General features: G+C 38.4%; 1 protein-coding gene across 4 annotated transcripts; it reads left to right on the top strand.

Annotated features, from left to right (window-relative positions):
• MRPL22 (mitochondrial ribosomal protein L22) lies at positions 1-26660 on the top strand. Of its 4 annotated transcripts, none has more exons than XM_088023487.1 (7): positions 1-22; positions 837-879; positions 7408-7543; positions 13560-13625; positions 14505-14582; positions 19450-19519; positions 26364-26660. In XM_088023487.1, the coding sequence occupies exons 2-7, from the start codon at positions 848-850 to the stop codon at positions 26573-26575; spliced, it is 594 nt and encodes a 197-aa protein (XP_087879613.1). In that variant the 5' UTR covers positions 1-22; positions 837-847; the 3' UTR covers positions 26576-26660. The 4 variants fall into 4 exon arrangements, with proteins under 4 accessions (XP_087879613.1, XP_027962503.1, XP_027962505.1 ...); XM_028106702.2 differs by lacking the exon at positions 1-22 and adding an exon at positions 705-739; XM_028106703.1 differs by lacking the exon at positions 1-22 and adding an exon at positions 713-735.

Genomic DNA, 26660 nt, shown 5'->3' with positions numbered 1-26660 from the left:
CATATATGGTAGCAAGTTGCCAGTGAGTATTAATTTATCTCTTGGAGGTCAACCTGGAGATTAACATAGGGATTAGGACATCATACTTTGTATTCGAGCTGTTTGTACGTTGTAGAGCTTTCCACACGATCCCTAGTGATCTTCACAACAAGCCTGCGCTGTAGGGATAGTTGTTTCTATTTTGCTGAGAAGAAAACTGAGGCCCACCTCTCTTTTCCTAATCTTTCCGGCCACTTGTGAGGTGAGGTTTCTCAATTTTTTTTTCTTTCTTTCTTTAAAAATATTTTATTTATTTGACAGAGAAAGAGACAGTGAGAGAGGGAACACAAGCACGGGGAGTGGAAGAGGGAGAAGCAGGCTTCTTGCCCAGCAGGGAGCCCAGTAGGGGGCTGGATCCCAAGACCCCGGGATCATGACCTGAGCCCAAGGTTTAACCACTGAGCCACCCAGGCGCCCCAAAGTTTTTAAATTTTTCTGGATCTCGATGAATGTCCAGAAACTCACTAGTTTTGCCCTTTATTAAAGTCATTCATTCCCAGGCAAGGCTGCCCGGATCACACCTAAAACGGAGGCGACGTGTTCGCGGTCTCCATGACAGCATCCCGGGTGTAAATACCGCTGGGTCTGCAGGGTGGGCAACCTGAGCATTGCGCATGCGCTTTGTTCAGACAGTGCGTGAACTCGGAGGCTTCCGTAGAGGGAGGGAGAAAGATGGCGGCGGCAGTACTGGAATGTGTGGGTACGAATGGGTAGGGTAGGGATTTCTTAGTGGTTTAGGCGCGGTAGAAGGGAGTGGAGGTGGTAGTCTGAATTGACCGCTTGTGTTAATGTTTCAGGTGCATTAAGGATGCAGAATCTGAGGGGGAAGCTGGCCTTAGGGTAAGTCTTTCGCTTCGGAGTTGCAGAGGGCTCAAGGCCTCCTTCCCAGTTTGTCAATTACTGAGGGCCTGTCGGCCACTCTCAGCATTTAGGCTCTGGGGCTGGGGAAGCGAACGACAGCCAGTCTCTGCTTGGTCATTCCATCTTTCCGCCGCCGTATTACATAGCTCAGAGGGAATCAGGATAACCTGTTAGGGGACATTGTAAATCTCTTCTCTAAATAATCTCTGAACATGGTTGCACTCTCCCAACCGTGTTTCGTGCATAGGCTTCGGAGACAGATGAGTTGGGTGTGAATCCCCTTTTTTTAAACTGTATGATTTTGGAAAAGTTATTTATGTTTTCTAAGTTTTAGTACTTACGTATGCTAGGAGAGTAATATTAGTACCTATGTCATAGTATTTTTATGAGGATTAGATGAGGTAGTGCATATGAAGTGTTTAGTATAGTGCATGGCATATAACAATCCCACCCTAAATTCTAGCTGCGTTACTGTTTTTATCACTATAAATTGTTACTGAGTTCTCATTATATTTAGCTCTGTTTCCAGTTCTTCGGTCAAGGGACCGAAGAGGTGGGCTAAAGAAGAAAATAGGAGGCACTGCCCCTTAGGATTTGTCTATACTTTGCTTTTTTTTAGATTATCTCTTATTATTCCATCCTAGCTATGCTAATTTACTTACTTCATCTGAATATGCTGTCATTTATTTGCTTCTTGGCTTTCATACTGTGCCTTCACTTCCTGTCTATAATATGAGTTCTAATTATTTAAACCCTGTTCAGGTATTTCTTATTTAGATTTCTCAGATCTCACTGAAAAGGAAAGAAATTAATCTCTCCTTTTAGCATGTGTGTCTCAAACAGTGGCTTCATGTTATGTGTCTGTGCTCTCTACTAGCTTGTATACCCTGGATGGGTGGGGACAGTTCTTATTTCTCTTTATAGTTCCAAGTTAGGGTCTTGCACAAAGTGAATATTTTGTTAATGTTTGTTGACTTAAATTGTCCTGTCCTGATTTATGCTTGGAAGCTCTGAGCAAGGAACTTAAGCAGTTTGTCTTCAGTTTTTTCTTCTATGTAATGATGTAATTACATAGTAATACAGGATTTATTATTATTTATTAAATATTTATTTATATTATTAAGTAATACTGTATTTTGCTGGATAATCCATAAGGCTCTTTTGAAGTTATATAATTTTATGAATCCCCATTCTGGACTTACTTTCTTTTTTTTTAAAGATTTATTTATTTATTTTAGAGAGGGGTGGGAGGGGCAGAGGGAGAGGGAGAGTGAATCCCAAGCAGACTGCCCATGGAGCACGGAGCCTGAGGTGGGGCTCCATCTCAGGACCCTGAGATCATGACCTGAGCCGAAATCAAGAGTCATACACTTCACTGACTGAGCCACCCAGACTTCCCAAAAATCTGGCTTATTAACTATCCACATGTGTATGACATTGATAACAAGAACCTTTTGGAACAGAGAAGTCACGCTTCTTAGTCTGCAAAAGCTCTTGCCTCCCCCCCCCCCCGCTTTTTTTTTCTGTCACTTTAGCTAATAGTGACTTTCAGCTAGGGGCAGTTTTGTCCCCACCCACTACCTCCATGCTCCTGAGACATTTGGCAATGTCTGGAGACATTTTTGGTTGTCACAGCTCAGGCAGGGGGTGCTACTGACATTTAGTGGCTGGAGGTGAGGAATTCTACTAAACATCCTACAAGACGCAGGACAGTCCCCACAACAAAGAATGATCTGGCCCAAAATGTCAATATTGCAGATGTTGAGAAACTTCTGAGTTTATCATGGTCCAAAGTTGCTGGAATTTCATTTTTTGTTTGTTTTTTGTTTGTTTGTTTGTTTGCTAAACTCTTGTTTCCTTGTTTGATTGTCCTTGACTTTCACAAAATGAAATTATATTGAGTTATGACAATATACGTATCACTTTAGTCCTTTATTTTAGATTCTAATTGAGGCAAGATGGAGGATGTTCTTTTATTCAGTCTCAAGTGTGGGATTAACTTAATGTAACAAGTAAATTGGGAACAAAGAATTTTTTACCTTGATGTATATAACAGCATGATATTCTCATGTTGAGCCAGAGGCCAGTATTATCTTCACTTGGGATTTGGGTATACCTTGTACTAAAGCTCAAAATGAACTTTGAGCAATAAATAGGAAGTATTATTGCTCAAATTGTGACTTTTTTTTTTAAAGATTTTATTTATTTGAGACAGTGAGAGAGCATGCAAGTACGAGCTGGGGGTAGTGGCAGGCAGAGGGAGAAGCAGACTCCCCGCTGAGCAGGAAGCCTGATGTGGGACTGGATCCCAGGACCCTGGGATCATGACCCGAGCCGAAAGCAGACGCTTAAGCGACTGAGCCACCTGGGCGCCCCTTAAATTGTGACTTTAGAAACTCAGATACTGTTTATCTGAACTCTTAGTCCTAAAATTTACTTTGTATCTGCTACTTTTCAATGTCTAATGGCTATGGGAAGAATTTGAAAAGTGATACTTAAACTGAATCCTTAAGTAGTGGTAGATGGAAGACACAAGAGTAACAGGAGTAAGGAAGTTCATATGCTAGTTTCAGTATACCACCTACTTTCCGTTTGGGCTCTGGCAGTCTCACCATAATGTGGGCACCTGTGTATCTGTTATGTGTACAAACATTTTGGAGAGTTGTTTCAGGCCTACCTTCCTTCATCCACTCTACAGAGGTCTAGTGAAGGTAAAAGGACTTGAGCTTCCCAATAAATGAAAGGATATAATAAATATCAGTAATGATACTTGACTTTCAAAATGATAAAAGTTGACCCTGGATGCCTTTCATTTTTTTAAAAGATTTTAACTAGTTTTGATTCTTTAGAATGCTAACAGTGAATTAGAGTGCTAGGCAGACTTAAAATTTAATATTTGTTGGAAAAAAATTTTATAGAAGGAAATGGATTCCAGCAGTAACTCAGGTTCTCATTTAATTCCACTAATTTCCTTTTCTTGACTTTTCTCTAGTGAGTCTTCACAGTATTTCTTACATAAAAAGGTCTGAAAAGTTGTTTCAAATTATGTAGTTAAGTTTTGAATTAAAGATTTTCAATTTACTTTATGATTGCTTCATTTTCTGCTTTAATGTGGTGTTATTCCAACAGTTGACCAGGAGAGGGCGGATAAGAACTTTTGATTTAATACACTCCTGAATTAAGTGCTCTGTTTGGAATAATATTTTAATTTAATTTGATTACAGTTGTTTAGTATTTGCTTGATAATTCATTTTATGAGCCATTTGAGCCCTGAAAGTATTGTAGGTATTCAGACATCTTTGTCATTATTTATTCATAATTTATTAATAATTAATTTATTAAGCACCATATTTAATTCATTGAATGTGTATTGATTTGAGTATAAGACACTGTGCTAGGGCACCTGGGTGGCTCAGTCGTTAAGCGTCTGCCTTTGGCTCGGGTCATGATCCCAGGGTCCTGGGATCCAGCCCCGCATCGGGCTCCCTGCTCCACGGGAAGCCTGCTTCTCCCTCTCCCACTCCCCCTGCTTGTGTTCCCTCTCTCGCTGTGTCTCTCTCTGTCAAATGAATAAAATCTTAAAAAAAAAAAGACACTGTGCTAGATATGATGGATACAGAAGGCACAGGCCTCACCCTCAAGCATTCTTTCAGACTGGTTGGTATAACAGTGGTTTCATTGAAGAAGAATTAAATAGAAGCCAAGGGATTTGTGTTTCTGTAATCCTGTGTCAACAATGAGATTCAAGATAGAATTAAGGTTCAGAGAGCCCCTAGAGATAATGTACTCAATTCCTCTTTCAATAAAAAACTGGAGGCCCAGAGAGTTGATAAGCTTAGTGTACCCCTGAATTACAGCAGCATAGAAGCAAACGATCACGATTAGAAACATGAAAAGAAGGTTTGAAATTGTGTAATATAAAGTTTACAGTTCATAATGTTCAGTTTTTTGGAGAACAGGAGAGATGAACTGTTCAGAGGGCCTGATGTAAAATTAGTACTAGCCATCAGTGTTTATCATGTGCTAGGCACTCTAGGGTATGGTACATTAATTATTTATCCACCACTGACAGAATAAAGTTGGTATTCTTTTCATTCTAGAAGTAATAACATAAATTTTATTGAGCCCTTTTAAGTGTCAGGTTAAGTATTTTACTTAAAGTATTTGAGTTCCTTAAGAAGCCTATGAGGTAATTATGGTTTTTATTCCATTTACCAATGAGAAAACTGAGCTCTGGAAATTTATGTGACTTCCTCAAGGTCATTTACCTCGTATTAGAGTTAAGATTTAAACTCAGGTTTCCTTGACCCCACAGTCTCTGCTCTCATCCCATGGCTTATCGTTGTTTTTTTGTTAAGAAGTTCTGCCCTCTAACATCATGTGTCTTAGTCTTGTGCTTTTCAGTTAAAACAGTGGAACCTAAATGTGGATGGCAAAGTTTTTGTCAAGTATTTTGATGGTACTGATCTTAATATCAGGATGTAAAATGGTGAACTTGAGGTAGAGTAGGAGAAATTTACTTTGTATCTGCTTCAAATGAGCCAGTAAGAGAATAGATTTTTAAAATTCTCTAGTCTGGGGGAGTCTGGGTGGCACTGCTGCCCGCTCAGCGGGGTGTTTGCTTCAGGATTCTCTCTCTCTCCCTCTGCTCCTCCCCCTGCTCATGCTTGCTTGCCTTCTCCCTCTTAAATAAATAAATCTTAAAAAAAAATTCTTTAGTCTGAATGTTTTAAAAACTAAAAACAAAGGCCTTGCTAAGTGTATTATCCAGTGGCATAAACTCTGTGAAAATCTGCCAATTTACAACAACTTTGAATATTTAAGTCTGGGTTAAATATTTACTCAGTATCCATGTGCCAGATATTTTTTTTTAAAGATTTTATTTATTTATTTGACAGAGAGAGACACAGCGAGAGAGGGAACACAAGCAGGGGCAGTGGGAGAGGGAGAAGCAGGCTTTCCATGGAGCAGGGAGCCCGATGCGGGGCTCGATGCCAGGACCCTGGGATCATGACCCGAGCCGAAGGCAGACACTTAACCGACTGAGCCACCCAGGCGCTCCACCATGTGCCAGATACTGTCCTTAGTGCTAGATTACAGAGGATGGTATACTTCCCTTCAGAATGCTCAAAAGCACATTTACTACAGGAACTCATTCTTATACAGCCACCTTACAGTACCATAGTTCCAACTCACTGCTGCATGGCTGGTAAGAACAGAATATGAAGATAGTGGAGAGAATGGTTGTCTGGGAGAAGGGATCACGTGATGCCTTGCATTGAGGTGACAATTGAGCTGAAGCTTAAAACAGGATAAGCATTTCATTCGGGAGATGATGATTGAGGAAAAAACAATATAATCAAAAGTATAAAGTTTTGAAAGTATGTGGTTTGTTCAGAGAACAAGGAATGTTTGTGTGGCCAGGCCATAAGGTGAATGAGCCGAGATGGCCAGGTTGGGGTTAGATTATAAAAGGCCTTCTGTGTCTTCTTAGGAATTTAGACTCTATATTCTGCACAGCAGGGAAACACTAAGTTTGTGTGTTATTTGGATGTACCCAGACATACAACAGTAGATAATATGATGAACCCTCATCAACTTATCACCCAGCTTCAACTCATGGCCAATCTTATTTTATCTATGACCCCTACTCTCTCCCATCATATTTTGAAACAAATCCCAGATACCATATTATTTAATTCATAAATATTTCACTATATATCTCACTAAAAAGTATCAAATACCCAGTTAATGTTCAAATTTGCAATGGTTAAATAACTTGTACTTTTAAAATTTTAATAACACATTGAAATTGATATTTCTTTGAAGTCTCTTAATCAGTTGGTTCGTTATTCAGCTCTTTCTTTTTTCCCTTGTAGTTTATTTGTTGAAGAAAGCGGGCTGTTTGTCTTGTAGAATTTGTACAGCTTGGATTTTGCTGAGTACATCCCCCTCATATTGTTTAACAGGTTCTCCTGTCTTTCTATTTCCTGTATTGAATCTAGAAGCTCCATTAATTCAGGTTTGTTTTTTGCAGAAAGACTACTTCATGGATGGTGGGTAGTGATGTTTTTCCTCAGGAGGCATGTAATGCCAGGTTTATCTTTTAATTTCTTAGGGATTACAAAATATTGTGATTTGTCCTGGCTACTCCACAAAATTGAGGAATTCCACAGGTTAGGTCAGGGATCCATTGTATTTTCTTTAACTCTGTTTTAGGACTGAGCTGGCTTATATTAAAGAGTCAGTATTTTTTGGTCAGTCAGAGCAAGAGATCTTGAGTTAATATCTGTTTATTATTTGACTTAATGCTGGTTATCAACTTTTTACTCCTACCTTTCAGTGAACTAGCTCTTTATGGTATTTTATGTAAAATTGTTCTCTGTTAATTAACATCTAGACTGTTTCCACTTGTGATCCTTAAAGAGTTTTGGTCAAAATGGAGCTGATGTGATTCAGGAGATTAGTAAACTCTGGAAAAGATTCTAAGTGTCTTTTGTTTTACAGGCTACTTTCATATCATAATGTTTTACCCCAATCACATATCCACACAAGTGGGTCTCTGGACATTTCTCGAAGATGGGAAAAGAAGAATAAAATTGTTTATCCTCCACAATTGCCTGGAGAACCTCGGAGACCAGCCGTAAGTTTGTGGGTAGAAATAATCTCTTGGGGCGCCTGGGTGGCTCAGTTGGTTGAGAGTCCAGCTCTTGGTTTTGGCTCAGGTCGTGATCTCGTGGTTGTGGGATTGAGTCCTGCCTTGGCTCTGAGCTCGGTGCAGAGTCTGCTTCAGGTTCTTTCTCCCTCCTCCTCGACCCCTTCCCCTCTGCTTCTCCCTCTCGAGCACACGCCCTCTCTCTCTAAAATAAATAAAATCTTTTTTTAAAAAAAGGAATTATCTCTTAATTTTGATAAAGAGCTCTTAATCTTATGTGGCTAGCATTGATTTATTGTTCCATGTGAAGAAAGGGAAAAAGTATTCCACAATTTGTGTGATCATTAGACTGTTACAGAGGATGTTCTAGATTTATCTTCTTGGTAGTTTTAAAAGATTGTCTGTTTTACTTATTTGTTTGCCTTGACTTAACCTTCTCTTTGGGGGCCTTGACTCTAAAACTAAGCTAATAGCTTGAGACACACTGACAGTTTTTTTTTTTTTAATTTGTGGGTTTTTTTTTTTTTTTTTTTTTATTTGACAGAGAGAGAGAGACAGCAAGAGAGGGAACACAAGCAGGGGGAAGGGGAGAGAGAGAAGCAGGCTCCCCGCTGAGCAAGGAGCCCAACATGGGGCTTGATCCCAGGACACTGGGATCATGACCTGAGCCGAAGGCAGACGCTCAATGACTGAGCCACCCAGGTGCCCCCTTACTGACAGATTTTTGACTCTTAAGAGGCTTGCTAATGCATTCTTGGCAGTGGAGCATGAGCAGTTGGCAAGGAGGACTTAAACCATTGACCATGTTTAAATCATGTTTGGGGGTGCTTGGGTGGCTCATTCGGTTAAGCACCTGCCTTCAGCTCGGGTCATGATCCCGGAGTCCTGGGATCGAGCCCTGCATCATGCTTCCTGCCCAGCGGGGAGCCTGCATCTCCCTCTGCCCCCTACTCTTGCTCTCTGTCTCAAATAAATAAATAAAATCTTTAAAAAAAAATAAATCATATGTTTGGTTTTCCAACATCTTAAATTTGAACATAGACACACTTTGATTGATTTTTTTTTTTTTTTTTTTTGTAATTCACAAACCTTTGAACTAAGGTTTGAATTTAATCATTGGATTCCTTTCAGAGATACCAAGTTTTATCTCAGCTGCTTGGAATTCTTTTACCCTCTCCAAACTGCTTGTGAGTGCTCTAGTCTGAGATACAAGACTAATTTCCAGCTTAATGTGAATTTGCTGTGGAATACATAGGTATCTGTTAAAGAGCTTAAACAAGTAATGATAGCATAAAAAGATGGAAACGTGAATCCTTAAAATAAATTGTGCTTAGAAATAGAATTAATTATTAATTAATAACTATTTTTAATACATTAAAGTGGTGTTAATTATAAATCATTCACTTCAGAAAACATCTTTTAAAAGTCTTTGGGTTTTAAGGCTACTGGATAATGTATATCATCTCAGTAATGTCATTTGCATAGTTTTTACATGAATTTGACAGCTTGCCTTTCATTAGTAAGGATTTCATTAGTAGGGTTTTTTCATTAGTAGGATTCAATTTGTAAGTATTGGTCTGAGTTAGTAGAGTTTTATGTTTTCTTTTTTTTCTATTCAGGGGAGTTAATTTATTGATTTAAAGAGCTCCCACCTCATTGGAGAATAAGGGGGAAAAGAGACGCTAATAGTTTAAACAAATAACTTTCTTTCATATTTTATTTTGTCATCAGAACTTAAAAGTTAGATTTGTGACAGAATCTGTGCTATTAAGTATTGACTCCTTTTATAATTAACCAAAATTTAGGAAAAATTGCATATTTGTACAAATATCATAAATAAAATATTTCCTATTATTAATGAGCTTTCTTCTTGAGTTCTTTGAACTTAGATATTAATTGAGAAAGAAATCATAACATTTGTCAGGTCCAGAATCTAAAAGCAAAATTTTGTATTTTATAGTACTAGTCTTTTTGTATATTAAACTAAATGCACTTCAGGATATATCCCAAGCAGCAAAATTCAGGTAGTTAACAGTAGATTACAGATTTTGTTTGAGTGAGTAATCCTTTTGGAAACAAATTATGACTTTTAGAAAATACTTTAACATTGTCTGACTTTAAATAGTGTTTGATAAATTGACATTGGTGCATCATTTATACCTGTTATGATTGAAATATTAATGCCCTTCATTAAATACATAGCTTAATAATGGAATAGTGTGCACACCTAGCCACATAGTTCTTATAATGTCATTATGTGCTGTGTGACCTTGTACTTGCCAATCTGCTAACTGCAAACATTTTAAAAATTAGTTTTATCTCTGATTTAAAAGGGGGTCAGACAGAGGCGCCTGAGTGGCCTAGTCAAACATCCAACTCTTGTTTTTGGCTCAGGTCATGATCTCAGGGTGGTGAGATTGAGCCTCGTGGTGGGCTCTGTGCTCAGAGGGGCATCTGCTTAAGATTCTCTCCTTCGGGATGCCTGGGTGGCTCAGTTGTTAAGCGTCTGCCTTCGGCTCAGGTCATGATCCCAAGGTCCTGGGATCAAGCCCCACATCGGGCTCCCAGCTCAGCAGGGAGCCTGCTTCTCCCTCTCCCACTCCCCCTGCTTGTGTTCCCTCTCTTGCTGTCTCTCTCTCTCTCTCTCTCTCTCTCTCTGCCAAATAAATAAATAATCTTAAAAGAAAAAAAGATTCTTTCCTTCTGCCCCTCCTGATTTGTGCTCTCTCTCTCTCTTCCTCTCTGTCTCTCTGTCTCAAATGAATAAATAAAATCTTAGAAAAAAATAAAAAGAGGTCAGATAATATTTTCCATTCTAACTCATTCTGATCCTCAGCATTGGAATATGCAGTTAAATAATAGTGAATCAGGGGTGCCTGGGTGGCTCAGTTGGGTAAGCATCTGCCTTTGGCTCAGGTCTTGATCCCAGGGTCCTGGGATTGAGCCCTGCATCAGGCTCCCTGTTTGTCGGGCCTGCTTCTCCCTGCTTACGTTCTTTCTCTCTTTCTCTCTCAAATAAATAAATAAAATCTTTAAAAAAATAATAGTGGATCAGTAGTGAGTAAATCCTATAGCAGTAAGTTAAAATTAATGTCACCAATTTGGGCATGTTTTAGGCCACTCCTATTACTTTAAGATTATTTTCCTAATTTAGCTAGCACCAATTTCCAAACAATATAGATTCCCTTGTAGACTTTATCTTACCTGTGGCTTCATCATGGTGAAGAAAATGAGCCAGAGAGAAATTAAATGGCTTTCTTCATAATAGTCAGCCCTTGTTAATTTGGGCTTGGGTTTACTTTTGCAATATCTATGAAGAAAGCTATGTTAAATAAACTAAAAATATAGTGAGACTGTATCAAAACTAAACAACCCTTTCAACAGGAGGCATGTTTTTAATTTATGGAATGACGTACCGATAATGTCATACTCACGAGTCATTGTGTGGATCCCATAAGGCCCTAGTTTGGACTCTTATTTGGTGACACTGTTTTTTTGAGAGAGAGAGAGAGAGAGTGTGTGTGTGGGGGTGGGGAGGGTGGGGGAGGAAGGGGCAGAGAGAGAGGGAGAGAGAATCTCAAGCAGGCTCCATGCCCAGTGCAGAGCCCCATGTGGTGCTCAATCTCAAGATCCGGAGGTCATGACGTGAGCTGAAATCAAGAGTCGGATGCTTAACTGACTAATGACACTGAGTGTCATTAAGTGACACTTTTTTTTAAATCATTTGAGTTATTATATGCATTTTAAAATAAATTAGTTTCTTTAAAAGTTCATAGTTCAAACATTTCATAATTTAGACTTACTTTTACTTCATTTGAATTACTACTTTGCACATTATATCCTAACTTAACTTTATCTAATTTACTGTGTAGCTTGGTTAATAGTGACATTAAACTGGACCTCCTGTCCTCCAACTTTGCCACTTTATCTATTTGCTATGATAGGTTTGTCTGGTTTATCTTTAGAAAATGCCTTTAGACATTGCACCTGCCTAAAGGGAATGTTGAGCTTTTTCGTTTTAAAAGAGCATGATTGAATAACTTTCTTCTTTTTTTGGTAAATACTTGATTCCTTTTTTTCCCCATCCTCCTGCCAGGAGTACAGTGTCTTTTTTACAAAATTTGAAGATAATCATATATAGTTCAGGTTTGGAAATAGCCCACCATGGGAAACCAAGAATTGAAGGATTTCTGTATAAAAGATTTTATTGAGTGTATTAATTTTTGCAGATGAATATTATCAGTCATGACAGTTCTTCTTTCCTCTCCAGTGCTCCCCTGGACACTATTGCTGAAAACGTAATTAGGCTGTTGCAACAGTTTTCAGCCTGTCAGCTTCTATTGCAACTGAAATGAAATCTGCTACATATTAAAAGATGGCCACTTGAGAAAACTCTGTTGTTTCTAAGGCATTTGAAAATTTCCAACAGGAGTCAGAATGTTAGAAAGTTCTGAGGTCTCCTTGCTATTGTTTGCCTTGACAAATGTTTTCTAATTTTTTTTTTTTAAAGATTTTATTTATTTGAGAGAAAGAGACACAGCTAGAGAGGGAACACAAGCAGGGGGAGTGGAAGAGGGAGAAGCAGGCTTCCTACAGAGCAGGAAGCCCGATGCGGGGCTTGATCCCAGGACTCTGGGATCATGACCTGGGCTGAAGGCACTGGGATCATGACCTGGGCTGAAGGCAGACGCTTAATGACTGAGCCACCCCAATGTCTTCTGATTGTTTTAAAGGGGCAATATAGGTGTAGTAGTGGAAGGAACGTGGGTTTGATAGTCATAGGGGAACTTAAAAGATACACTTGCCAGACATTGTGTTAGACACTTCATATCACTTCATATACTTCCTGTATGGCACTTTGACTTCCAGCTTTGTCTCTCACAAACTTTGTGGTCTTAGATAAGTCATTTGATTTTTCTGATTTTTTTTTTTTCTGGTTTTTACTTTGTGAAAGGATTATTATTTTTTTTAAATTTAAATTCAGTTAGCCAACGTATAGTACATCATTAGTTTTTGATAAAATGTTCAATGAAAGGATTTTTTTTAAAGATGTATTTATTTATTTGAGAGAGAGAGAGAGTGAGTGACTGGGGCAGGGAGGGGCAGGAAGAGAGAGAATCTCAAGCACTGTGCACTGAGCGTGGAGCCCGACACGGAACTCCATCCCACAACCCTGAGATATGACCTGAGCTGAAACCAAGTCTGATGCTTAACCAACTGAGCCACTCAGGTGCCCCTGTAAAAGGATCATAAAGTGTTTTCTCTCCCAACTCGTACAGTTAGATCAAATGAAATAGTGGGCTTGGAATGTACTTTGTCAACTGTAAATTGTATAATCGATGATTGATTAAAAAAATTAAATGGGATATACTTACTACTCTAAATAGAAGATAATAAAAACTGACATTTACTAGGATCTTACCAGGTGCTAGGCACTGCAAAATGCTTTTTTTACATAGATTTTTTTAATACTTACTATATTTTTATGTGTTTGGTACTATTATCTTCATTTCAAAAAAGAGGAAACTTAGGCAGAGAGGTTAAAGAGGTGGGTTCTGTAGCTAGTAGATGGTAGAATTAGAATTCAGACCCAGGCAGTCTGATCTAGGACCTGCTTGTGCTCTTGACCAAACACCTAGAATGTCCTGTGAAACCAGTTATTTTGTCTCTTTCACCATATTCTCTTATTTTTCCCACCAATAGGAAACTTTTTTTTTGTACCTTTTCTTTTGTTCTTTTATCCAGCTAAATGTTTTCATTTAGATCTTTTACTATTCCTCTGGATAGAAATGTTGCAAATATTGGCACAAAGTAGCCATTTTGTACTGTCTATCACTGCCTTAATGATCTTTTTAATATAGTGAGACTTTGGAAAACTACAACATAGAGTTTTTACTTCTTGTGGCAGCATTTTCATTAGGCATAAAAAGTTAAAAGTTTTATTGACAGTGTATGTTACTGTTATTTTGATAAATTTGCTAACTTTTTTTTTCCCATTTGTAAGGAAATCTACCATTGTCGAAGGCAAATAAAATACAGCAAAGATAAGATGTGGTATTTGGCAAAATTGGTAAGCTAAAATGACATTACCATTTAATACTTAGGAAAAGAAGTTGTGACTTTTCCCCCAGGATTTGAAAAATCGAAAAAATTTGTCCTGATTTCTCCAAAAAGTGAGGAATGTAATTACATGTTAAGACAGTTGATAGGTAATCCACAAATGATTGCTCAGAGATGAGTGATTTTGCTTAATTTTTACTTTCTTCTGAGAAACTGAATCATGTTGGATACATAGATATTCAGAACAAAGGCGTCAGGAATTTGTACCCTGAAAGATTCCAGGAAGCAAGCTTATTTATCTTAAAAGTTGATTCAGCCTATTTCAAAACCATTGCTTTTTAAGATTTTTCCTGGGAAGCAAGCTTATTTATCTTAAAAGTTGATTCAGCCTATTTCAAAACCTTGAAAAAAACTTAAGATTTTTCCTGGGAGAATGAAATTTATCTATGAGAGAAGACAAAGCCCCAGATAAATATAATACATTTATCCTGCAGAAGAAGATGCCTTTCACGCCCAGTGTGGTGCTCGCCACCCTGTGATTTCTGTTATGTCTGCTCTCTCAATATTACTAAAACATTTATAATCTAGGTTTTATGGTTAAAATATTTGAGTTTGATTTTGACTTAAAGAGGGTGGCACCCTTCTCAAACTTGTTTTCTTCTTCTCTGCCTACATTTAGTTAGCTATTTTTATTTTTAATTTTTTTAAATCCCACCCCCCCCAGTTATATTAACTAGTTATATGTCAATTGAGATATAATTGACATATAGCTAGGTAACTATTTTTAGAACTTGTTTGTATTATGTAAGGCTTTTATTTTTCATTGCAAAGGGAACATTGACTTTGTAAACTAATTTATCTTGTCTTGTCTGTTACCCTTTAATTCTAGATACGAGGAATGTCCATTGACCAGGCTTTGGCTCAACTGGAATTCAGTGACAAAAAGGGAGCCCAAATAATTAAAGAGGTAAACTAAGATTTGTGGGGAGGGAGTGCATAGCTGTCTTGCTGTGTTAGTAAGCTTAGCCTAAATCCTGAATTCCCTGGTGTAAATGCATAATTCATATAATACAGATTCAGGGCACTCGGTTTTATTAATGTCCTTATACCTTAGGAATGTTGTATGCCTTAAATATATCTTTTTTCCGGAGATGCTTTTATTTGCGCCAGACATTTATTCATTTTTTACTGTCTATGTGATAAATCTTTGTTTTAGTGATTTGGGATTTGATAGATTTTTTTAGAACATTTTTTTTTTGTCAATTCCATAACTGAGAGCTTATGACATTTTAACTAATTGGGTGGAAGGAGCACTTGCTGGGACTCAGGAGACTTAGAGTCTACTCTTTTCTGTGACAGGTTCTATTGTGATGATGGGCAAAACACTTAACCTGTCTGGTTCCATTTTTCTTATTTGTCAACTGGGTAGAATTGGATTAAATGATTTCTAAAGACCCTTCCAGCTATGAACGTAGCTGAATCACTATGTACAAATGTGCTAATGGTATTTGTGCTGACTCATTGTAGGCACATGGTGTTTGTTGGTTTGTTTGTTTTGTTTTTTTTGAGGTTTATCAATCATTAATTTTTTCAAAGAACCAGTTCGTGGTTTCTTTGATCTATTTTTTTTTTTTTTAGTTTCTATATCATTTATTTCTGCTCTAATCTTTATTATTTCCTTCCTTCTGTTGGCTTTAGTCATTGTTTGTTGTTCTTTTTCTAGCTCCTTTAGGTGTAGGTTAGGTTGTTTGAGATTTTTCTTGCTTCTTGAGGTAGGCCTATATTGCTATATACTTTTCTCTTAGGACCACTTTTGCTGCATCCCAAAGGTTTTGGACTGTTGTATTTTCATTTTCATTTCTTTCCCTGTATTTTTTAAATTTTTTCTTTGATTTCCTGATTGACCCATTCATTGTTTAGTAGCATATTGTTTAACCTCCATGTGTTTGTGGTCTCCAAATTTTTTCTTGTGGTTGACTTCTAGTTTCACAATGTTTGTCTTTAGAAAAGGTGCATGGTATGATTTCAGTCTTTTTGTATTTGTTGAGCCCTGTTTTGTGACCTAATATACAATCTATTCTGGAGAATGTTTCATGTGCACTTGAAAAGAATGTGTATTCTGCTGCTTTAAGATGGAATCTTCTGAATATATCTGTTAAGTCTATCTGTTCTAGTGTGTCATTCAAAACTGTTGTTCCCTTGTTGATTTTCTGTTTAAATGATCTGTCCATTGGTGTAAGAGGGGTGTTAAACTCCCCTACTATTATTGTATTATTGTCCATTAGTTCCTTTATGTTTGTTATTAACTGTTTTGTGTATTTGAGTGCTCCCATGTTCGGTGCATAAATATTTACAATTGTTATATCTTCTTGTTGGATTGTCCCCTATATGATTATATAATGCCCTTCTTTGTCTGTTTTTACAGTCTTTGTTTTAAAGTCCAATTTGTCTGATATAAGTATTGCTACTCTGGCTTTCTTTTGAAATTCATTTGTGTAATAAATGTTTCTCAACTCCTCACTTTCAACTGCAGATATTTTTAAGACTAAAATGGGTCTCTTTGTAGGCAGCATATAGATGGGTCTTTTTTCTTTTTTTATCCATTCTGACACCCTATGTCTTTGATTGGAGTGTTTAGTCCATTTACATTCAAAGTAATAATTTATTCTTTTAAAGTAATTATTGATATATATTGACTGCCATTTTATTACTTGTTTTGTTGATGTTTCTGGAGATTTTCTCTGATCCTTTCTTTTCTTTGTCACTTCTGATCTCTCCTTTGCACTCGAAGAGTCCCCTTTAATATTTCTTGCAGAGCTGGTTTAGTGGTCACGAACTCCTTTAGTTTTTGTTTGGGAAACTCTTTATCTCTCCTTCTATTCTAAATGATAGTCTTGCTGGATAGGGTATTCTTGGCTACAGATTTTTCTTATGCAGCACATTGAATAGATCACGTTGTTCCCGTCTGGCTTGCCAAGTTTCTGTTGAGAAATCTCCGGCTAGCCTTATGGGTTTTCCCTTGTAGGTTAAGGACTTCTTTTGTCTCGCTGCTTTTGAGATATTTTTACTTTGTGGTAAAGTATTTTGTAAATTTAATTACAATATGTGTTTGTGTTGGCCTTCTTTTGTTGATTTTGATGGGAAGTTTTCTGTGCCTCCTGGATCTGGATGTCTGTTTCCTCCCCCAGATTAGGGAGGTTTTCTGCTATTGTTTCTTGAAGTAAATTTTCTTCCCCCTCTTCTCACTCTTCTTCTGGGACTCCTATAATACGAATGTTGTTATGTTTGATGGAGTCACTGAGTTCCCTAAGTTGGTTCTCGTGTTCCATAATTCTTCTTTTTCTCTTTTGTTCAGGTTCATTATTTTCCATTGTTTTGTCTTCTAGGTCACTAATTCATTTCTCTGCTTTTTCCAGCCTGCTATTAATTGCATCAAGCCTGTTTCCAATCTCCTTTATTGCATTCTTCATCTCTCACTTTTTTTTTTTTTAACTCTTATCTCTATGCTAAGGGTCTCAGTGAAGTCTTCCATTCTTTTCTCAAGTGCAGTGAGTGTCCTTTTGATCATTGCTTTAAATTCTTCATCAGGCATATTACTTATATCAGTTTCACTTAGATCTCTGGCCATGGCATTATTTTGTTCTTTCATTTGAAATAAATTCCTCCATCTTGGCATTCTAAGTCTCTGGCTTCTTCTCTGTGTTAGAAAAGCGAGTTACTGAAAGTAATGACCTTATGAAGAAGAGATGAAACCCAGGGCCTGGTGCTTCAGGGAGTGTATTTGGTGTGTGCTTTGTACATTCTGCTGTTGTGTTCTGGTGGTTCTATCCTTTGGGTCATCTGCAGAGGCTGTCCTTGCCTATTGTGGGCAGTGTTTGGTCCCTGGCCTGAATGTGGCAAATTTTAACTAGATGTGCTCTGATCTGCTTGTGAAATGAGACCTGTCACCACCTCCACTGGAACTAAGGCCCTGTAAAACTCTCTGGTCAGGAGATATGGTGTAGGTAGGGGTTTGTGCTGGTCTTCTGGGAGGGGCCTGCTACACCAGGTCTGAGGCAGGCTTGACTGAGAGGGGCAGTCCCACCAGAGCACAGGGGGTTGGAGTTTGGTGGAAGCAAATTAGGCAGTCAATGTTGGTACTGAGCTGCTTCCCTCAGGTGGCTCTGAGTTTATGCTGAGGGGTGGGGGGGGGGAAATGACACTACCCAGCTTCTTTGTTCCTAGAGATCTCTGTGATCGCTGCCTCTCAGGGATGTGCTCTGAGAAGAGTGAATGATTTCCCCACTGTGTGTCCCAGGTGCTCTTCAGATCACTGTTTCCATGATGTCTTCCCCTGGGTTGTTTGCCTGCCTTCTCTCCAGGAGTAGTACAGTACCCTGGGGGGTCTCTTCCCAGCCAAGCCTGATGACCATTAAAACTCCAGGCTTTAAGCCCCACTGTCTGTAAGAACTCACGAAATTCAGCCCCTCTTGTTTTCCATGCCACTGGCTATGGTGCATTCCCCTGTGGGCTCCTCTCTCACCCTTATTTGTGACGATGGCTCCCTCCCCCCTGTTGCACCTGCAGTCCATTTCTCCCCTAAACCACGTCCCTGCACTTCCTGCCTTCCTCAATGTGGATACATGGTGTTCTTTCAAAATGCTGGGTTGAGGACATCTGGGGATATCAGCAGTATTTTCTCCATTTCAGTTAGTTCTCAGTTAAAGCGAGATTTTTTTAGTTTAGTAGTTCAGCAGTTGAGATTGATGGGTTCAGACTTCAAGAGGTTCCACTGTAATGCCTATATTTAATTTAGTTCAGAATGTAATGACTAAGTATCTTTTGTGTACTCAGTTTTTTTTTTTAAGATTTTTATTTTTCGACAGAGAGAGAGACAGTGAGAGAGGGAGCACAAGCAGGGGGAGTGGGAGAGGGAGAAGCAGGCTCCTGGCCAAGCAGGGAGCCCAATGTGGGGCTTGATCCCAGGACCCTGGGATCATGACCTGAGCTGAAGGCAGACGCTTAATGACTGAGCCACCCAGGCACCCTGTGTACTCAGTTTTGTACTGTATTCTTTATCTTTAAATGAGTGAAAGATCTAGGTTTTGATTTTTTTAAAAAAAGATTTATTTATTAGAGAGAGAGAGAGCTTGCGTACATGAGCGAGCAGGGGGAGTGGCAGAGGGAGAAAGAGAGAGAGAGAGAATCCCAAGCAGACTCTGTGCTGAACACAGAGCCTGACGGAGGGCTTGATCTCACAACCCTGAGATCATGACCTGAGCCGAAATCAAGAGTTGATGCCTAACCGACTGAGCCACCCAGGCAACCCACAGTTTCGTTATTTTTAAGAAGTGTGTTCTGGAGCAGGTTAACTTAATTCAAAATATCTACAGAGTATAAATTTAATAATTCTTAAAATTTTTAGGTATGATTTTCTCTACTTGTTTGATGTTGTTTAATGGTTATTTTGGATCCAAAGTTTAAGAATTTTCATAAGATTTAGCTCTTAAGCTTCTTGAACTTTTTGACAATCTCTGTCTCAAAGGCATAATGCTTATCACCAAGGGTACTGCTGCCAGTACTGCTGTTTCCTCCTTTCCAACTCATACATTCCATTGTACACTTAGCAGGATGGACTGTGTTGCCTGCGTTTGCAGTTCTTATCTGAGGAAGGAAAGCTCAGTGTATCCCTTCTCCTTAGTACTGCTATCATTTAATATTCTCTTTTTAAAATTGGCTATAAAACAGAGGCATATGATTAGCAGTTATATTACAGAGATAACAAGAAGTGAGAAATTTAATTCCATTTTAGTTCAGGGTCAGCCATATCAATGCCTGTCTTTTCTTTGTTTAAGATTCTCTTAGAAGCACAAGATATGGCAGTGAGAGACCACAATGTGGAATTCAGATCCAATTTATATATAGGTAAGATGTTTGATATTCTTTGCATTGGAAAATGTCTTCCGATAGTGATGCCGAGTTCATTATCTAACAATAGTCTTTGATATTTAACTACTTAGGACTGCGTTTGCCAAAGAAGATTGCTGGTAATAGCTTATTCTTCTGCCTTCAGCATGCTAATGTTAGTCTGTTATAAATGGTAATAACCTCACTGCTTTATTGTTACCTGTTCTGTAATGCGAGTGAGATCATGAAACCTATTGCCAACAATTACTTAATAATAGGTACAAGATGATGGTTCATGGAGTGGTCCTTTAATCATGATAAAACTGAGAAGGAACAGAACTGATTTTTTAAAAAATCTTTGTCAACCTGAAGGAGGTAAATAAAGAATCACAGGTGGACCTTAAAAAATCTTTATTTATAATGGACTGAATCAGGTGCCTAATCCATAAAGGTGTCCTGTAATTTAACGTTCCAATTACCAGAACGGAAAATCTGTTGAGTTGTAAAAGCCAAGGCTCAGATGACCCAGATGTGTTTGTTTCCCTTTGTTATTACATTCTGAAGCATTATCTCAGGTTTTGTATGCTTGTTCCATATCAAATTAAATTAATGTAAGTGAAAATGCTTTGGGAAACATGATGCACCATACAAATGTGAGGGATTTTTTTGTCGCTTCATACAGGTCTTTTTCTAGAAAGAAATCAATGCTTATTACAAAGCCCCCTTCCCCCGCTCCACACCACAGTGAAGTGGAGTGCTGGGTGGAGTTGCTGTTTTCCTTCTCACTTCAGCAGCAGTTACTCCTAACCTCAGCAATTTTGTAATCAAACAAAGATGTTGATGTTGAAGCAAAATTTTCTCAATCTGCCAAACCTTTGTATAAGAAGAACTGAAGATATTTTAAATTCAAGATATGGGGTACTGCTTCTCTCCAAATAGGGAAAAAAGGTTGAATCATTATGGGAGAAATTAGTTGTGCCTTACGATTTTTTAACTATTAGAGTGAAAACAAATCATCTAAATTCTACTTTGTCACATTACTTCCACCCTCCTGGAGATATTTATTCTGGTTAAGTTAAAATCCTACCTCAGCTCACCTGGAATTGGTGCTGGCAACCACACCTACTCCTGAAATTCAAATGAGTTATGATTTTCAATTGAAATATCTTATTTTAAAGCTGAATCTTGTGTAACTGATTATATTCTGCTACGTGCATAGATGCAGAGAGAGATCAAAATGGCATCTCAGAAGATGCAGGGCCATCGTAGTTACTCACTCATAAGCTTTTTCTTCTGAGAGCAGCACGAATAAATAATGCAGGGAGGGCCCAGAATCATTGGAAGAGATGAAATGGATGAAGAGCAAGACCATTTGCTTAAAACCTCTTGGTGACCTTTCCTGCTTTATGACTGGATATCAAATCCAATTTAATTAATTTTATTCATTTTCATAGGAATATGGCCTTCTTAGCTGACAGACAAAACTTTTTAATGGAATTCAGATACAAATGAAATAGAATTTGTTTTTAAATCCTTTTCAGTAATTTTAGTAAATGAGAAAGGTTGAGGAACTTAATCTTATCTTCCCAAATGAAGGAGCAAAGTCCAGTGTTGCCATTAAGCAAAAATAAACTTAACCAATCCTACATGAATGGGCTTTTAATTCATCGGTCTCCTTGTACACATTTCTGCTGAAAAATCTCTACTGACCTGCACCCTTTTTTCATTCAGTTTTATCTAAAAATCTCTTCTCTTGAGTAGGGCTGATAAATTTGGATTTGTCTTATGATTTTAAAAATTCATTTGCTAAGTATTTTGCTGCTGAATTCTTTTATGAAGGTAAAAGAGAGGAGTACCCTCAGGAAGATGAAGTATCTTACCATGACATGTCAGACCTTTTGTCCCTGGATCTGCCAAACTTCCCTCATAAGAGTCATATGAGGTTCTTAGTAAAAAAATACAGATTCCCAGGACCCACTGCAGACCCACTGGGCCTGATACCTCAGGGGAAAGGCCTGGAGAGCTATTTGTTTAATTAATATCCCAGTGATTCTTACCTATAAAATATGGGAAACTGATTTTTCTCATTGTATTCTCGGAAAAGGCCTACATATTTCATTCCATAGATAATTGTCTTTCAGAGTTTTGAAAGACTAGTCACTTGTTGGCTACGATTTCATCCCAGCAATGGCTCCTCAGTCTCTTGACATAAATAAGTATAGGCATTTTAAGGCAAGTGCTTTTTTCGTAGCATATGTTCTCTTTATATGGTAATTCCTTCAAATGCCTGTCATCAGTCTAAAGCCAATACGTGGTGTTGCATGACCACAGATTTTTGAAAATTCATTTCCTTTTCAAACTTACCATGATGACTAATGGTACTGTGAATAGACCTTAACAAGTGGACATGGACTAATAAAATGTCACTGCTTAGTGATTCATGGGATCTAAAGTGATTCACTTTAGGGAAAGTGATTGACTTTGTAAATCAGTCTTCTGGGCTAAGAGTGATGAAGGGGGAAGAGGGTTTCCACTTTTAAAATGTCAAGATTTACATTTACCTAAATACTAGTAAATAGGAAATATTGACAATATTTTAAATATTCTTGATACCTGTTAGGCATCATCTTTAGATGAGCATCATCTTGGGCATAATCTTTAGGCTGTTCCCATTTTTGAGATGTCTTAATGTTTTTTCTCTGATTCAAAAGTATTTGAGTATCTTCCACGTGCATACTGTGCACACAGTTAGGTGATGGTATATCTTATTAAAGCAGTTTAAAACATTTAGCACATGTAGTTTTGTTCTTTGACAGTAGTGATCCTTTGGAAGGATACATAAATTGTGTTTCTGAGTTGGAACAAACCATATACGTTATTAGTACTGTATGTACTTGGAAAACTTTGAATTTTTATTTTAGAATTTGAGCAAATTTACCAGATAGCTATATTGAAAAAATGGTATTAATTAGCAGAGGTTGTATTTCAAAATCATTTCTATTCCTTATTGAACATGATCTTTAGGAGTAATACAAAAGACATGAGTTTGGTTGAGGAAGTGACTTTTACAGATTAAACATGAACACTTATACAGGATAGCATATGGTTTGAGACCAGAAAGAATAATATAGGTAAATAGTAGAGTAGAGCAGAGGAGGTCAGTATTGGTTAGAAAAGTCATGGTAATTTTCTAGAAAAATTTAGCTTTTGAAGATAGGGGTTTGGGTATCCAAAGAGTATCCCGGAAGAAAGAAGATTCTCAGAGTGGAGTAACCACGTGAGCTAAGGCACATAGGTTGAAATGAGCAGTAATTGTGTGGTCCAGTGAGTAGAATAATTGAAGGAAGCAGAGGGTTGACCTTGAGTAAATAAAACTGAAAGGTGGATTGGGCCTAGATCCAGAGGGCTGAACATGGTGGGCTGTGGAATTTGGTTCACACGATAGTAGAGAGGAACCACAGAAAGTCTTGGGATAAAAAATTTATGTTATTAAGGCAGTGTTTTAAGACTATTAACTATAAAGCAACGGTTTTGAAATTGTGCCTTGGGGCCTCCAGGGGTGGGGCATAGGGCAAAAGAGGGGTTCCTTGATATCTGGGTCACTGGAGCCCAGGATGGATGGAGCCCAGCACCCCGCAGGAACTCAGAAATATTTGGTGAGTGAATGAATGGCACAGTTTTGGATCTCTCCCTACTCGTGTTTCAGTTAGAACAGAGCCACAGGACAGTAGGCTTCTATTTATTGTTTCATTTTCATTGAAATGATTCTATATAAAAGCAGTTAAAATCCCTAACATACAGAATTAGTAAAAGAGGCTGGAGGAGGGGAGACCAGAAACCAATTTGGAATCTATACTCCTAAGTCCTAATTTCATTCAGACCTCACAGTGGCTGTGTTGCATATTCCCATTACATTGTATTAAAGAATCCTGGTGTTTCAGAAGAATTGATGCTTTTGTTCTGACATAAAAAATGTGGCATTATGTACTACAAGATAGGCAGATGGTATTTTATGGCTTTAGGATGAAATCATGACTGGCAATTAGCAGATACTGATGTTTGCTCTTACGTATTTGGGGGAGATGGAAAATGGTAGTTAACACAGACCCTGATAGGCTGATCGTTGTGCTTGGATAGGTTATGTAGTACTGCATAGTTAGCTAGTTCAGATACTGTTTTCACTGGAGTAGTGTTCCTTTTCCTCAAAGTATTCTGGAAATGGCTGCTCAAGTTGAGTAGAGTCATAATTCTGGATAGAAGCAGCCATCATGTTTGTAAAATGCCTTTTAGAGGATTTCTACACTTTTCTAGTGACATTGTGCTTATTTGTAGGTTTCCTCCTGACAGGTGGATCCAGAGGAACTAGTGGTACTTCATTCTAAAGTGATTTGTGTAATCTGGCTTTCTCTTTGGAAATCCTCAAACACATTTCTTTAGCGACCAGTGATGAAGTTGGTATAAGGACAGTAGCTCTTTCTTATCTCACGGAGGCCCTAGGCAGTTTTCTTAATCACTTTCATTCTTAGCTTTGTCTCTGGCCAAGCTAGGATGTTTCTGCTGAAACCCATTTCATGGAGGACTGTAGTGAGAGGGTTGTCAAATGTATACTTTGACATAGTCCCTGCATTTATAAGTTTGTGTCACAGTAAGAATGTAAGAATGGTGAATATTGAAGTAGATTAATTTGATATGTCTTCTGTAGGTTTTGGCTTATTAAAAGGCTTATTAAATTAACTCAAGGAGTAACTGACTGGAGCACCTGGGTGGCTCAGTCGGTTAAGGGTCTGCCTTCAGCTCAGGTCATGATCCCAGTGTCCTGGGATCGAGCCCCAGGTCAGGCTCCCTGCTTAGCGAGGAACCTGCTTTTCCCTCTCCCTCTGCTGTTCCCCCTGCTTGTGCTCTCTCTCTCTCTGTCAACTAAACAAATAAAATCTTTTTTTTTAAAAAAGGAGAAACTGACTAAATTCAGAAAATAGTAGAAGGTGGTTACTCCTCTTATTTACTGTGGGTGAAAACCGGTGAACAGATTTCTTCTTAACTAGTATTTGAAAAATTTCTTTAAACTTACAAGGTCAGATGTTGACATGCAGAATTGGGGAGGGGAGATGAGGGAGCAGTTGTGATGTGGGAGTTCCTAAAATTGGCCACAGATGAGAATTACTGGGGGAAGGGGATTGGTGTTTGTTCAGAATGTAATTTCCAAGGCCCACCCCAAATACAGTAAATTAGAATCTCCAGAGATGGGCTCTCAGCATCTGCATTTAAAATATGTTCCGTAGGTTAGTCTGTTGTAGCCAGAGGACCAGCATTTGGGAACCTTTGGTTCCAGGAGCTTCTTACCACAGTTGGAGTGAAATAAAAGCTCTTTATCTCAGCCTTTAGGGCTCTCCGTAACCTTGCCTTCACCACTGATCTCCTTCCCTTGTTTGTACCACTCTTTGCTTTGTTTCCTGTGTTTCAGCAGGCTGGTGTTTTTTTCTGTTTCTAAAACAAGGCAGCCCTCCAGTGAGAGTGGCTAAAATTAACAGCTCAGGAAACAACATGTTGGTGAGGATGTGGAGAAAGGGGAACCCTTTTACACTGCTGGTGGGAATGCAAACTAGTGCATACACTCTGCAAAACAGTATGGAGGTTCCTCAAAAAGTTAAAGCTAGAACTACCCTATGAACCAGCAACTGAACTACTAGGGATTTATCCGAAGAACACAGAAATAGGGATTTGAAGGGGCACCTGCACCCCAGTGTTTATAGCAGCAATGCCGACAGTAGTCAAAGTATGGAAAGAGCCCAGATTTCCATCAACAGATAAATGGATAAAGAAAATGTGGTATATATATATATACACATATATATATGTGTATATACATATATATACAGTGGCATTTTATTCAGCCCTCAAAAAAATGAAATCTTATCATTTGCAACGACATGGATGAAACTAGAGGGTATTGTGCTAAGCAAAATAAGTCAGTCAGAGAAAGACAAATACATGATTTCAGTCATATGTGGAATTTAAGAAACAAAACAGATGAACATAGAGGAAGGGAAGGAAAAATAAAGTAAGACGAAAACAGAGAGGGAGACAAGCCATGAAAGACTCTTAACTATAGGGAACAAACTGAGGGTTGCTGGAGGGGAGGTAGGTGGGGGGAAGGAGGAACTGGGTGATGGGCATTAAGGAGGGCACTTGAAGTAATGAGCACTGGGTGGTATATGTAAATGATGAATCACTAAATTCTACCCCTGAAACTAACAATACACTATAAGTTAATTGAATTGAATTTAAATAAAAAATAAACCAAGCACATTCCCACCTTTGGTCTTTGCACTTGCTTTTCTCTCTGCCTGGAATACCATGCCCCTATATATTTGCATGGGTGATTCATTCTGGTCTTGGATTGAATGTCTCTTCCTCAGAGATGCCTGTTGATACCCTCCGGTCTGATGTTGCCCCCAGCACCCCATCAATCTCTCTCACGTCACTGTTTAATTCATTGTACTTGTCACTAACTGGAATGATCATGTTTATTTTCTGTCTCTCTCCTTTAGAATGTACACTGCATGGAGGCAGGATCCTTGCTAGTCTTTTTCACTCTTCTCTCTCCAACACCTAGAATAGAGGCTGGTCCTTAATAAGTACTCAAGAGACACTTGTTTTGAGATAAATCTGCTCTCACCAGCCAGTGAACTCATGTAGTTTTAGAATCTAGTCGAGGAAAGGACAGAAATTGCTCAGGTGATCAAGCTATAGTCTTTTTTTTTTTATTTTTTTATTTTTAATTTTAATTAAAAAAAATTTTTTTTTGAGCTATAGTCTTACGGATGTAGTCATTTTCTACAACTCTCTTTGTCTTCCTGTCTAGCTGAGTCGACCTCAGGGCGAGGCCAGTACCTGAAACGCATCCGATACCATGGCAGAGGTCGCTTTGGGATCATGGAGAAGGTTTTTTGCCATTATTTTGTGAAGTTGGTGGAAGGCCCCCCACCTCCACGTGAGGCACCGAAGACGGCAGTCACCCACGCCAAAGAGTATATTCAGGAGCTCCGCAACCGGACCATTATTCACACTCTGTGATAGGGGATTCAGATTCCACAGTGTATATATTTTGCCATTTATTTCTTAAAAACAAACAGAAATTAAAGACAAATGCTTTTTATGA

Source organism: Eumetopias jubatus, unplaced genomic scaffold (assembly GCF_037043125.1).
Source record: "Eumetopias jubatus isolate StellerSeaLion01/CBP00866 unplaced genomic scaffold, mEumJub1_p1.0 scaffold_5, whole genome shotgun sequence".
NCBI lineage: Eukaryota > Metazoa > Chordata > Mammalia > Carnivora > Otariidae > Eumetopias > Eumetopias jubatus.
The sequence above is the reverse complement of the archived record's forward strand: the minus strand, read 5'-3'. Positions and strand labels throughout refer to the sequence as shown.